Source organism: Pelobates fuscus, chromosome 10 (assembly GCF_036172605.1).
Source record: "Pelobates fuscus isolate aPelFus1 chromosome 10, aPelFus1.pri, whole genome shotgun sequence".
In the NCBI taxonomy this organism is placed as follows: Eukaryota; Metazoa; Chordata; class Amphibia; order Anura; family Pelobatidae; genus Pelobates; species Pelobates fuscus.
This window is the reverse complement of record NC_086326.1, coordinates 43,336,800-43,352,480: the sequence shown is the minus strand read 5'-3', so window position 1 is coordinate 43,352,480 and position 15,681 is coordinate 43,336,800. Positions and strand designations below refer to the sequence as shown.

General features: G+C 40.1%; 1 protein-coding gene across 5 annotated transcripts in view; it reads right to left on the bottom strand.

Moving 5' to 3' along the window:
* TACC2 (transforming acidic coiled-coil containing protein 2) overlaps nucleotides 1–15,681 on the bottom strand; it is a 113,675-nt gene that overhangs the window by 55,687 nt on the left and 42,307 nt on the right. For all 5 annotated transcript variants that reach the window (XM_063433626.1, XM_063433629.1, XM_063433630.1 and 2 more), the window contains exons 5-6: nucleotides 12,696–12,824; nucleotides 5,688–10,853 (exon numbers count right to left, since the gene is read on the bottom strand). In XM_063433626.1, coding sequence (XP_063289696.1) covers nucleotides 5,688–10,853; nucleotides 12,696–12,824 — 5,295 coding nt within the window. The remainder of the gene's footprint in view (nucleotides 1–5,687; nucleotides 10,854–12,695; nucleotides 12,825–15,681) is intronic.

Genomic DNA, 15,681 nt, shown 5'->3' with positions numbered 1-15,681 from the left:
AGAATACTATAATAATACTAGCATATTATGCTGCACCTCTTAATACTCCGCTCCCTGTCATATTACCTGGTATCAGTACTCTGCTGCTGATACAATTACCGATACGTGTTACTCTATATCCACTGACAGTCTGTTCCCTGCCCATTTAACTCTATCCACTAACACTTTGCTCACCGTCCCCCTGTACTGTATCATCCACCGTCTGCTGACTGCAAAGCTTTCAAACAATCCCTGCGTGTCATTTAGATCTGCCACCTTACTGCATTGTGACATATTACACCTCTGGGTAATCACATTTTCCCTGAGTATCCCGTAGATCACTCACATGCCACATTACGCCACACAGTTCCTGCTTCTAAGATGCAATTAAACTCTGCTCCCATCTTACACTCAGCTTCCTGCACTTTAGTCATCGCTGTCAGACTTTCCGATGCCAAAATCTCACCCTCTTCATTCTCACGTCTAGAATTCTAAACTGTGTCCCTGTTCTAAAATTCCCATATATATTACAGACCGATAGATGGCAAGGGTGGTTTAAAAGGTAGAGACCCATCTCTTGTAGAATTCCAAATCAAAATCCCAAATCAAGGAATTTTGCCAGTTTACGCAGAAGCTGTTGGACTAAGTTATGGCAAACCATGCTGCCCCCTCTCCAATTATTATTATCCCTGCGTACCCAGCATGTATACCCTAACTACCTGTAACATGTCATGGTAGAAAGGGGAAGGAAAGCAAACACCAAAAGTAAATGATAGAAAGTAAGAAGATGACTGGCTGCCTAATGCTGTATCTTTGTCCCTGGCACTGCCCTCCACTCACCAGGCTCAGCATCCAGTGTAGCTCCTGGGGGGGTTCAGTAATCCAAAGAGAGCCTTTCCTTCCTGGGCAGTGAGCGACTGGAGAAACACTACGGATACCCCATGTCTGTGTGTGTCAGTGTCCCACGACAGGCAGCGTGCATACCCGAGGCTACAAACTTAGCTTCTTCTCAGTGAAAGTTGAGACACAACAAAAGGCCAGGGAATGGAATGAAGCCGAATCGGGGAGGGGCTGAAGCTGTCTCTCCCCTCCTTAGGGAAGGGCACTGTGCAAGCTCCCAGGCAGAGAAGGGGTCCTGAACAGGGCCAGAGGAATCTGTGACACACTGTAGCAGCATGTCTGGGCACTGGTGGGATATTCCTCCCCGAAGGGCAGGCATCTGCAGCCTTTCATTTGGGAATGATGTGCAGACATTTGGGGTGTGTTTCATACTCTGCATGAAGTATGCTTATTATGTGACACACAAACACTGTAAGAGACACACAGGCTGCCTCGAGATCACACAACGCACTGCCAAGGAAGTAACCTGACTTCCTGCAAACAATCTGCTTCACCATCTACCTAAACAACAAAGACTTCAAACAGGAGGTTTTATGGTAACTGAAACTCTCACGTTGCACTGCCAGCCTTAAGGGTGACGTAGCATCCGGAACTTTGTAGTTCAAGAACAGCTAGTGATGTCGCTTTGACATCCCCTGGACATGTAGATAAATGTACCATTTCAGAGAGCTTTGACCTGTTCAGAATTCTTACAGTTATCTCCAGAGAGAACAAGTGCACGAAGTTACTCTGTTTAATCCCATATTTTACAGGATCTGCCAAATTCCTATTGTACCACTCACCGGGGTTATTTGCCCCAAGCTGCTGCCCAGAGAACCTTTGTGTCTGAATGCAACATGATACATCACCTCCTTCACTAAAATCAGCAACGGATGCCGTCAGCTTGTCAACACAAGTTGTCAAGGAGTATGTTGGGTTGTGAAGAGAAGGATTAAGATATTGTAGCAGGTTATCCACAACTAATCTAGCAAGGTGATACAAAATAACAGCCCACAATATCATACACTTACTGGTAGTATGTGAAATGAAGATAGAAGTAGCTTGTCTCTCATGGGCTTAATTAAAAAAAAAAAAAAATTAACAGCAAAAGCTAAAATCATGCTTCAGCATGTAAGCCATGTAAATCATGGATCTCTAGAAGATATACATTGTTCAGTGATTTGTTATTGAAAAATTGCAATCCATATGCAATCCATACAGAAAAGTGATTTTTCTAAGTAAAATCCATTTATCAAATATTTTAGAATGGCAATGGACAGATATAGTTTTGGAATCTATAGCCAAAAAAAATGTATGGGGAAGTTTTCGTTTATGTCAATTTTTCAGGAGTTAACACATTAAAGGGACACTCCAGACACCAAAACAACGTCATCTAAATTAAAGATGTCATGGTGCCAGGAGGTCCCAGGAGGCAATCTAACCTTAAGGGGTTTACCCCAAAGTTGCTTCCAGCATTGGTCCCCACTCCACCCATGGCGGCTTCTGCCTTCTGAATTGTCAGATTCAGACAATGTGGAGTGCAGCAGGGCAGGGGAGCTGCTGATTGGCTGAGAGCGATTAGCTGACTCTCTCAGCCAACCAGTGACTCCCCATTCAATAAACTGGCTTGCATGTACGTTTCTTTCATGCCAATTTAGTAAAAGGGAATTCACGGATTGGTTGAGAGCTTCAGCTGACCGCTTTCAGCCAATCAACAACTCCTTATGGTAAGAATGCCTCCAGGGGAACCCTAACAATGTTATTTAGATTAAGTTGCTTTGGTGCCTGGAGTGTTCCTTTAAGGGACTATGGTGAATAATTCCAACCAGCTTTTAAAGACCTTATAGATCTGAAAAAACTAAATAGGCAGTACATTCTATACTGCTAGAATGCACAACATTTTGATCCTTAGATCCCATGATTCTTTTAGAATCACAAAGCATTGTGGATGTTGTAGTTCTAAACCATCTGAGGATCTAACTTTTGGGCACCCCTGCTATACTGGTATAGGGTCTTTAGTAACCAGAGTGTGATGATGACATGCAATATCATTGGTCTTTAAGGGGTTAAAATTGTAACAATAAGGAAGAGTCAACATATATGGGGTGTCGCTTTCCAACTAGATTGTTCCACAGCCTTTTACCACTGACTGGTGTCTGGTTAACATTCATTTGTAGTTTTAAGAAAAAGATTAACAGCCTGTCTCCAAACAGCCCATTAACTGACCAAATACTAATCAGTCCTTGTACACTCCCTCCCTACTCCACAAACAGGAACCCAGATAAGCGCAGTCAGGAGGGACATACACTGCGAACTATTGCTATTCATGAAATAACAAATACATTTCACATGGGTAGAGAATTCTGTAGGCTTTGTGCCTTAAACACATCCACAATAAGAAGAGGATTGTTCGCTGAGATGTATAACTTAGCAGAAACTTGTTAATGAACTAATTAGAAAATTATTTTTCTATATGGCTAAATCTTTCATTTCTATGGATATAGAAAATAAATTTTTACTAACATTGTCTATTTTGTTATTTTATAGATGTGTGATTCAATGCCAGTTTTATTCTGGTGTTATGCTAGTTAATATTATTATTATTATTACTATCGCCATTTATATAGCGCCAACAGATTCCATAGCGCTTTATATGGATCTAATACAGAGCAAAACATTTTTTAAATAAAGCATTATATTTATTTTAGTTGTGCTACAAAAGAACCATAGGGGAAGCACCAATAGAGAACATGGTAGCACATATTACTGGCTACATCAACAAAGTTATAATTTCATACCAATGCTTTCTATGTGATTGTCACATTAACCGTTATAAATATCTCCAGGAATCCTGTTTCCACTTCTCGCGATGACGTCCCGGATCAGGGACTTATCATTTATTTATTTTTTTGCATTTCAGCAGTGGAGTGAGTGTGCCTTTAATCTGGAATACTCTTAGCACTGGTACTCAGGGGGTTGTGAGGAAGGCCAACAGGGTCAATGATGAGAGAGAAATAACATCTCCAATTATTTACTTTGTACCAGGTCCACCTTAATGTATCGTATTTTAAACTTAGGATTTATAGAACACGTTTTGTTTTAGGCTTGTACTAATGGCATGATACAGCGATGGTTTTAGGAGGGGCTCGAGTCAATACATGCAAGAGGGCCATGAAATTCACCCTTGCGCTGAAGCCTCTGGTATTTTTGCCACCGAGCAACACCCGACTGGTAAGATATATCTATCCATTGTTCTTTAACATTTATATGTCACCTATTCCCCAAGATCTAAGGTTAGATGACTCATATCGAGACAATACATATACATGAATAGTTCTTACGGTGAAGAATGCACTATAAAACATCAAAAACAGAAACGTTGACAATTCCTCTTTAAAGGTCTATGATTAAAGAGCTGGTAAGTCAGACGGGACATGCTTTTGTTCTTATAACCCTCTATAGTGTTTACTTTCATCAGGGCATAAATACCGTAAATGTATTGGTGAATGGAAGATTTTATTACCTACGGAACTACAAAAGAGTCTCTGTTGTTGGACTATATCTCTCATTAAATTTTCTAATGCAGAGCAGTGATTGTCTGGTGTCTCTCTATTGTGCTTTATTACCCATACAGGTAATTGAGGAGAGGTGGGGGCAGGGATTGTTATTACAAAGTAGCCAAACTGGGAACATTTTTAACACTGCTATTTCTGAAGCTCGGCTAGTTAGGGCTAGCTCTTCACTAGTCAATGGCTCATAATTATTAGTTTAGTAAACAGTCCAGAAAATATTCTGCCTTCCTTCAAATCAATATAGAGATTGCTATATCACATGTCATGCCGGTCTGTCATTTGTAAAGTAAAGAGTAGTTGCTCGTTATGTATTTAACTGTCAAAAACAGTTGGCATGTCTTTTGTTTAAAACACATGAGTGCTACAACAACAACAAAAACCAACAACAATTCATTTTTTTAAAAGCAGAATTTAAAAAAAAACAACAAAAGACATTCAAAAAAATAGGATCAGCGCTGGCTGTCACGTAACCCTTTAGCAAACATCCAAACTAGTGCACAATTACCATGTGAAAATACATTTAAATGCATTTGTGCCTCTTGACACCTTTAAATAAATGTTTCTTTGTTCTCTTTAAATAGAAAAAAAGTTGATATTATAGCACTGCAGGTATTTAGCGGCACAGGTTTATGCTAATTTCCACTCCATGTTTCTAAACGCATTGACAGATTATCACCTGGATTCAGGTACAGTGACCACGTTGTGTGTGCTTACCAACTGGTGCAGCTATTGGCTACTGTCAGTGAGGCCGATTGTCTAGCAAATGTAAAGATTATCAGATATTGTAAAATAAAGCAATACTTTCATATCAGATTGTAATGGTGGTAGAAGGAGGAGCCACACTGAAATATGATGTACACATACACCTTGCGTGGCCATCCTTCAGATAAGGAGCCTTCACTAGCAGCCGGTGTTGGAACCAAATATAGGGTAAAGATTATTGTTATTATTGTTTTTATTATTTTATTTTTTAACTAAATCTCATGAATATGAAGATCCGGCCTGGTTATAGATGATAGTGTTGCTAGGAAGATAATGTCCCTTTAAAATACATAACTATAGTATCCTTAAGTCTGCAACCCAGTCCAACTTTTTTTGTACATGTGTAACTGCCCTGTGCCCTAATATAGTGTCACTATATATTATATAACCACAAGGAACATAAATATAAACTAAAAAGAACACTACTGTAGTGTTACATATATTGAGAAAAGAAAAGAAAAAATGCCTCCTTAATCTATGCTTTGGTCAAGGTACCTTTCAGGGAACGCTCCTTCTGTGAGCAGTCTGGGGCTTGAAGGAAGTACCAAGAGATCAGGAGATGTTGGTGTTCCTGGCTTTTTAGGGAACGGTCTCTCAGAGTGAAGGACACTGCGAAGCTTCTGGGTGAAGTTGTATGAATCCGAAGTTGGAAAGGTGGGGCTTCTGATAGCAGGAGACAACGGTGCTTGTTCTGTGTCAGGGGAAATTAATTTTTCATTTGAAGAACTTGAAGGCTCGTGTGTTCTGCTTGGCTTCTCTGTGTCACTGTCTGATTTCAATGGAGGTATGTCTAAATGAACTGAAGAATGCATAGTATCCTCAGTGGGAAGGTCTTGCTCTTTCAAGGTAGTTGCTGGTGACTCACAAGTTGAACCTGGCTCCTTGGATTTGTTTTCTCTCTCTGAAATCCCTGTTTCTACAGGTGATGGACCACATTTATAATTTATCATTTTTGCATTCTGTAGTACAATGTTTGGCTCTTCATCTATGGCACTAAGTTGTTCTTCTGCTGCCAATTCATCAGGAAGAGGACTAGCATTTTTAGACAGGCTTTCAATTTCTTTGGGGGTGAAACTAAAGTCATCAGATACATCAGAAAGTATATCAGTCTCTTTTGAGGCCAGATATGACCCATCATATTTTAGTACTAACTCTCTTGGTATAGCACATACAATTTCTGGTGTTGTAGCTCTCTCTGGGACAATTAAACCAGGTTCCTCTGGTGTTCCAAGTATTTTTTCGATTTGTATTTTTTCAGATAAAACACTTGGTTTATCAAAAGTAGTTTCTTTATTGTTAAGCTGTAGATTATTTGCAGAAATATCAGTGTTTTCTTTGTGTTTACCTGGGAGATCATTGTGTTCCTTCACAGAATTAACATCCATTGTTTTAGGTATATGTATACTGTCTTCATTTAACTCAGGAGAGGCCACATCTGTTTTTTTACATCCAGAGCCATCTTCATTTGGAAAGTCTTTGTGACCCTCTGCCTCTGATTGTGACCTGACCTTTTCACTGGAGGCAACTTGATTGCAGGGTCCAAAGTCATTACTGTGGATGCTGAGTACTTGGCTATCACTCACTGTATTTGAATCTTCTGATACAGATTGAGTAGTTGAGGCATTTTCAAGGATAGAGATGGTATCAACAAAACTTGTAGGTTCTGCTAAAATGTCCCAGTTGGTTGATTTTCCAATCTCGTCATTTTTTACACTGGTGAGCTCCTGAACATTTTGGCCTATCACCTCTCGCATGTCACAGCTAATGTTACAAATTTCTTTACAAACTATGTCAGGATGTTTCTCCTGAGGGTGTATTTCCTGATGTGCATTATGATTTTGCTTATCCAGGGCTTCCTCTAATTTTCCAGCAGTAACAATGTGTTGGTGTGCAAATTTCAAAAGGTCACATTTTTGATTATCAGACACAGATTCCATTAAATCTGACCCATTATTGTCTGCCCCATTATTGTCTGCCCCATATTTTGATACCAAAGAATTGTCATCTGCAGGTTGAATGTTCTGGATATTGTCCAAAATCTCGCTCTTACAGTTACCTTCAGAACTAAGGAGCATTAATGGAGCTGCTACAGTTTCCACAGCCTCTGAAACAAGAGGTTTGTTGGTTTCATTGTAATTAATTTCATCTTTTTGATCTAAATTCCTGTTTTTTGCACCTTGAACTAAAACATCAATTTGTAACAGATTCCCTGCATCAGCACTTTCAAACATCAGGACATGTTTATCCAGTTGTCCCTGTGTATTCTGTGAGCTTTCTCCAGGCATGGGCTCAACCATAACATCCAGGTCTGACATCTGATTTTTCATTTTTCCAATGGAAGCTTCCAAAACTTTTGGAGTGTAAAGATTCTCTATCTCTGAAGCCAAAGGTTTACCATCACTCACCTGGTCATCACATGACTGACTCTCACAGTTTATTCCTCTAGCAGATACTTCATTAGTAGGAATCTCACCAACTGACAAAGACTGTCCTGGAATATTAAATCTATTGTACACTGTCCCATCCATAGGGTCGTGTGAGGATGTACTATTCAGAGAGCTGGTGTCACATCCAGGCAATTCAAGAAACTGCTCCTTGTGGGTTTCTATCAAACCTTCAGTCGCTGGACCTTCATACGGGACTTCCTCTTTACTTTGAGAATCTGAAGATAACTGATTGTTTATGTAGACTTCTCCATCAATCATTTCACAAATATCTGTCCTGGTATACTCTGTTTGACCACTACAGTGAGTGTCGACAAGCAGACTCCCTTCATCATGACAAATACTTAAAGTTGCCTTAGATTGATTGGTTTGGTCCAGTATATCTCTTTGACATGCAGTAGCCTCAGATTCTACTATTAAACTGCTTGCAGACAACCCCTTCTCTGTGCCACTGTTTACAGCAATCAATGGTAGTTTATCTTCAGTCCTTTCCATGTTTAAGTCTTGGGACATCCCAGCTATGCTGCCTTCTGATGCCAAAAGTGGAGTGTTAGAGATTCCCTGTGTAGGTATATCAAGGGCATGAGCTTCTGACGAATAATGAAGATCACTGTTGGTTTTTGCCCCTTTCTCCTCTCCTAATGTTTCCACATCATCAGAAACCATCCCATCTGAACATGACACACTTACTGTTCCAGTTGTTTTGCTCAGTAACCGAGGGAGTTCGGCAACATCAAAAACAGTATTAGATACAGCTTGGGTTCCACTTTGACCACATGACTTGGGGTCATCTTTGTCCATTCTGTTCTCTGTTATCAGACAATCTGACAAGGACGTCATAGGAGGCTCCTTCTGTTCACAAATAATGTCTTTCTCTTCCACCATTTCTTCAGGTTGAAGCAGTTTGTCCGATAGTGCACAGGGTGTGTTTTCTGGGGACGTTCCATCTTGCTGACTAAGCTTTGTCAGGGGTTCCTCCTCGTTCTCAGTTATCATGCTGACCAAGTTAGTGCTGATGTTGCATTCCTGGATAGATCCAGAACAGTTAGGAGGTGTGTCCAGGATAAGCTGAACCTTGGATGACTCTTTCGTGCCATCTGGCATGAAGTTCAGACTTCCCACATCACTCAGGACGAATGATTGCAGCTTTCCATTAATGTCACAACATACAGTCTGATCTGCAGACGTAAAACACGGGTCAGACCCACTTTGGTTTTGTCTGGTGTCATCCTCAATTTTAGCTGGGGTTTCCCCAACCAATTCCTCTGGAGCCTCTACACTTTGTTCCTTTGAAGATGCCAAATTTCCACTGTCTATGTCAGAAGTAGCCCTTTGTTCAGTAAAAGGAAAAATTGTGTTAGTTGCAGGCTTCATGATAACACGTTCGTCTCCTCCTGAGACTGTTTCAAACACTGAATTCAAAGGCTGGGTCGACTCTATCATTATATTCTGAAGCTCACTGGGTGTGGTGTATCCCATTTTATTAGGACTTTCAGAAACAGATAAATGAGTGGTTTCTGTATCAGCCTTTGCAGCTTTCTTTTTCTTATTAGTCGATTTACGTTTCTTGCCAGTAGTGACCTTTTTTTTATCACTACTCACTTCACCAGCATATGTGTTCAACTCTTTTTGGTCTTGCACAATTAGTTCTTTCTGACCTAAGTTTGTGGGCGCTTGGGTCTCCATTTCAGGTGCTAGGTAATAGGATAGTTCTGGAACACTCAGTACTTTTGTATCCATTACCATTTGCTCCTGATCCTCATTTCTAACTACAGCTTGAATTCTTACATCTACTTCTTTGTTGATGGCTTGTCCCTGTTCACTGGAAGATTTCTTCACAATATCAAACACTGTTTCCCCACACTTTGCCGTACATGAAGCCCAAGAAAGTAGGTCTTTCTCCAAACATTTTTGCTCTTCTTTACAATTACTAAATTCATGAGGGGTTGTCTGACAGAACGTTATCCCTAGATTTTCTCTATTATCGGAGGTTCCACTCTGACTGAGGTGACTTGTTTCCTGAATAAGGTTGTTAATACCGCAAAGATCCTCATTCTCTTTGTCCATTTGTCTAACCTGAACACTTTTTGAATTTGCGTTCTCAGAAGTAATATTTTTTTCTTCTATGCTTCTTATTATTTCTGCACTAGCTTTCCTTTCAGATTCATCTTTTAGGTTGAAATATTCCACTGCCCCTGTCGTGGCAGTCACATTAGGGTAACCACGAATTTCATGGTTTGTGTTCCCTGGCTGAAAATGGTCAATCAAGGACTTCTTCTCATTAAGATCACCCTTAAGATTAGCTTCATCGGATTCTTTAGCATGTTTGAAGGAGTCTGTATCTTGCAACGGGCCTTCAGCAAAAAATTGGTGGGCACTTTTTTCATTCATCTGGTTAGGAAGGAGATTTTTGGTTTCCAAAAGCTTTTGCGTAGACTGATTATTAATATTAGAATTATTGCATAATCCACCTGGACTGCTATACTCTGATGCTATTATATCGGGTTCAATATCCAAAAAGGCAGGGGGTTCTCCACTACGAACACAGGCCTCTGGCACTGGTTTAGATGAGACTGAGATTTTCTCCTTATTCATGTCTGAGCTCCCATCTGTCGAGCGAGGCAAGATTAAGCTGTTCTCACATCGTGTCTGGTGAGCTGCAGTAGAAGCAGTCACAACTTCACTGTCATAAGTGTCATAAAATATCATCTCTGATTCCAGAGCAGTAACAGTATCCCTGGAATCTCCTTCTGCTTGGATGCAGGTGCTGTCTGGGCGTCCTGGCTCTGTCAGCTGAGACAATACTGCATTCCTGGAAAATAACTCTGAGGGTTCTGATATGAACTGGGATGGGTCATTAAGAGACTGATTACTCTGCTCTTTTCCTTCCCAGCTGTTAGGAGTCTCAGCAGCCTTGTTGTTGAAATTGAGAGCAGAAGGAACTTTTTTGTCCACTTTATTAACTGTATTTTCCAGCATAGTGGGAAACGTGGACACAATGCCTTGACCTTGTAGATCCCATGGACTGCTGTGGTCTGACAGAGAATCCTGAGGAATCTGAGGAGTTGCGTCTACCCAAGATTCTTCTTGTTCTTTCTCATACCGTGTAGTGATTTTTTCAGGAAGTACATCTTTTCCCCATTCTCTCAGAATCCCAATCAATCCTATTTCATCTGAGCCAGAAGTATCATCCTTGTAGTCCTCACTGGTGGAAACACTGTAGTCAACAAGTAAACAATTGAAACATTTCCATTTAGTCTTGAGAAGCAGAAAATAAGGTGACAAAGAAGAGGTAAGGATAGGTCCAAAACCAACCGTATCAAGCCGCAGCCACAGCTCATGCGATCCAAAGCTTAGAACACCACAAGGTCATGCATCCCATGCTGAATGTTACCCAAAAAATCCCACTTTCCAAAACCATTCAAACAATATTGCACTAGCTAACAAGCAAAAAACTTCACTGCAGACTAAAAAAACTGAATTCAAATAAACCAAATATCCAAGTTGTAAACAGTTAGACTAATCGCATGGATATATTTTCGTGCATGTACATGCATTACCTTATTTAAAATATTAATTCATTAGCTCATGTAAGGTGGCATTTTTATTTAACCCCTTAAGGACCAAACTTCTGGAATAAAAGGGAATCGTGACATGTCACACATGTCATGTGTCCTTAAGGGGTTAAGGATGTCTTCGTGTATATGAATTACGAATGACGGCTGAACACTCAGAGAACAGACAATTCCAGTAAGCAAAAAGAATGATAGCATTGGAAGTATGCAAAAAAAGATGGGCAAGACTTATCAGCAATAAATTATATTCTAAGACCAGCTGAATTTGCAAGCCTTAACTTAAAGGTGAACTGTCACTTCTCTGGAAAGTACCCCACTGAATAAAGTGTTGTGTTAACCTTTTATTCATATGATGTTCAGTTTTCTTTTAAATTATTTGGGAAGTGAGTTCACAATCCAGTTCAGTCCAGGCACAGCTAAGGCACACAATGCAAATGAGAAGGTGAACATAAAGATTGCTTCTGCTTCTCATCTTCAATGGCAGACAAGGACAAGTTGTGTTAAATGTATGGGATAATCGAGCATAAAATAAAATCCTGGTAAGTGACAGTTGCCCTTTTCCGCCATAGCTCACAGTAAGCACACAAATAGTATAAAGAATGCAGGAACACGGTTTAAAGTTTGCACAACAAATGCACCAATCTCAAAGCCAGAATAGCGAACTTTAACATGGTTCAAACCCCACTCATTTATAAACATACTGAAAGTAGTAACTATAGCATTAAAACCCCTGGTTCTAATAAAGGATTTTTCCATAATTCAAAGAGATGTTCCTTAATTGACTTAGCTGAATAGAATAGAGCATGCAAAGAACTAAAAATCGGAAACTCGGGATGAAGTCTACCAATTCAGATTACACTGTATTACTAGCTCGGGTTCATTTTCCCCATGTAGAACTTTAGTTCCCAAAATCACTTTACCATATGTGTAAATGACAGAAAAACAAAACAAGAGGAACTGTCACTAACACAAGGACACTGTGTGCGTTAAGATATTATTAACTATTCATTTTGCTCAATCTACTATAACATATGGGTCTATAATCTAGAGAACTGACAAAGGAAATGTAAATTGTAAGGAAAAATAGCCACGACAGAAAGCAGAAAGTTGTTTTGGCTCACTTTGGACTGAAAATATGCCTTTCTCATTTGATTTCGTTATAAAAACAACAAGAAAAAATAAGAAAGGATTCCTTCCTTCCCTGCTAATCCCAGATGAAGACAGCTGGAAAGTAAAGAATTCAACAGGTCTGAACGTGATTTTTGCTTGGCCGTAGCTTAACACAGAAACCCCAGAAGCGCAATCATTGCAGGCATACCCAGCAAAAAGGATGCAGCAGACGAGCTCAGACCGTAGCCCCAGACTGGCTGAAAGAAGGAATATTGAAGAGGTTTGAAACTTAAAAAAGTTCAGTCCATTGCCAAAAAAACCCACACACGTGCCCGCAGGCACTGGATTACTGAACATGCATTAAACAAAGATACCTGATGGTGCCAGGGTGTAGGCCGGGCCCAGATTCCTTATATTCCACACCATCTATATAAAGATCAGCAAGCGGAAGGGTAGGAAGCAGCTGTCCCGCTTCCCAAACATTCGACAATAAGTTGTCACCACTACAGGGGAAAGAAAAGACAAAAAAAGGATCACTGAACAGGGAGAAATAAGGGAAATATGGATTTATCCTGCAAATCCACCACAAAAGGAGAACATATAATTATATCCATAAACACAAAAATTCACAGTGACACATGTTATCACCTGAGCCTTAACTGCAATGTATTGGAACACAGATAAGAATTTATCTTTACTGATGTGCCAAGCAGGGAGCAAAAGGTGTAAAGCCTGTTTATACTAACAGAGATGTCAGACTTTTAAAGCAATTCATTAACTAGTCATGTTTTTATAAATGTGTTAAAACCTGTATTTCTACAACTTACCATGAACAGGCCATTAAAGCCATTAGAAGGTTTTACTAGAATACTGTGTCCTAGTGAGATGATGCTCTGCTAGTGATTGGTTGGACGCTAACAGGAAGGTGATAAAATGACCAGGGGCTTCAGCCCATGGGTACATTATGTATATACTGTATATTAAATATATATACTCATAAATGGTTAAGCCCATCCTATACCCTGCCCTATGCCACACCCTACATCTAACATAAATCTCAATGTGTTCTATAAATTACATTTAGCTACAATTATAAAATCCACCCCGGCTGTATTAACCCTTCAATATTCTGTATTAACCCTGTACATGAAGCATTAAATCTCTGCACCCACATTAATATCACCACGCTGTGGTGTATAATGAACTCTAAATGTGGCAAGTTAAAGTGGCACTGTTGCCAATTACGCAATATAAAGGGTTATTTTTCTCTCAATATTACATTTGGCTTGGAGTCAACAAAGAAATGGTGCCAAAATAAGACTTCCATGGCCCACACCAGCCTGGGTAAAGATCCTCGGCGTTGGATCAGTCTCCACCTGCTCTTCCAATGTCACGGGCGATGGGGGAACCTAATGTGCATGCGTAGTGAGCGCCACATGCACATTAGGCCTTCCCCATAGGAAAGCATTGTCTCAATGCTTTCCTATGGGGATTTTGAAGACGCTGGACATCCTCATGCAAAGCGTGAGGACATCCAATGTCGTTTCACTGTGTTAAACTCTGTGAAAAGCCAGAATGTGCCCCTAGTGGCTGGAGATGAAGTTAACCCTGCATCATAAATATTGCCGTTTTTCTTAGAACTTTTTTCTCTGAGGGGACAGGGCACTGCACTCAGAATGCTTCACTCTCACATCCTACAAACATGCACAGGGATTTACTGGGACTGAAATTGCAAACCACATAACAGACAACTTTATTCCAAATATACAGCAGGCAAGTCAAACCACATAATAGTAAGCAAACTGGCATGTACAGGACACAGACAACTCTGCTATACCATGTGTCTAACTATAAGCAACATGATTATACAGTTGCAATGCAGAATGCAATCTACAAAGAATGTTTACATTTCTAAAACAGTTTTGAGGCCTTTAACTCTTTGTGCTCTGGCATAAGAAACTATAGCGTTATACTATCAGTTATTTGAGAAAACATTTTGAAAGATGTTTTGTATGACCCATCCTTATTACATTACCTATATTAGTGCTATCTAACTACCGTATTTATTCGAGTATAACGCGCACACGTGTATAACGCGCACCCCTAATTTTCGATTAAAAATCGGTATAAAATTTTGTACCGATTTTTAATTGAAAATTAGGGGTGCGCGTTATACTCGAATAAAGGGAGGGAGTGGGTGCTCCGATAATACCTCCCAGGACCGCCGGGCTCATTACAAGCCCGGCGGTCCTGGGGGGGCGGGCAGCAAGCGTTTACTCACCTCCCTGCAGCTCCTCCAGCTCCCCAGTGTAAATCTCGCGAGACCCGCGGCCAGCTCTGATTGACTATTTTGGTTTTCTGATTGACTATTTTGGCAAGCAAATTAGTTGTTTTTTTTTGTTTGTTTTTAAGCCTTTAATGGAAGGAATGGGGAGAGACTTGGGGTATTGGGAATACATTTGTTTTTTTATTCCTAACACCAGTATTCCTGGCACTATCGCTCCCCCTGTCTCGCCCCCTCCCTTGCGCCCTCCTCCCCGGTAAATAAAAGGTTTAAAACACTTTATTTACTTATCAGATCTATTGAAGCTCCTCCCCCTCTGACAAGTGCCCTGCGCTCACATTGGACCTCCCAAATGCCAAGTCAATATAGGAAGCCTTCTAGTGGCTGTTTGGGAGACGGCCACTGAGGAAAGACTTAGTGCTGCAACGCAAACAGCTCTGTGTCTCTGGAACTGCAATGTTTAACAATTAGCTGAAGTGGTCTGGGTGCCTACAGTATCCCTTTAAATTTGAAATTCCCTTTGAATTCATGACAATTCTAACTTTAGTGAATAAAACCTGTTTGACTTCCCAAAGATTCCCACTTTACTGAAGAAAATTTACATCTTAGCATATAGTAATATCTCAGGAACCATGCTGCTCCAAAATAAACTTTTTTTTGTCTTAAGGTGTTGTATCCACTAAGCCGTGAATCAGGAAGGGAATTTAACATTGTGGAACAGAAAAAAAAAGGAAAATTTTCATAAATATCTGTGGGAATTTAAATAGATTTTTATGATGTCATTCCCTTTTCAATTCACTGCTTGGGAAATAAATCTCACTACTTGAAGGAATGGGGAATCACTTAATTTGAGTGGGAGTGCTCGGTAATTTTCCTTTCAGTACTGCTAAAAAAAAAAACTGGAAAAAAACGCCAAGTCCATCCACTTCATTTTAATAAAGTGGTAATGGTCTATTGCTGCTTTAGTTTTAACCCCACAATGTAAAACATTGCAGTCTTTTTAGGAATTGCAATATTTAAAATGCAGGGATAAATCCACCTTTAATAGCCGTTATACTCACAGCCTCTAAACTATA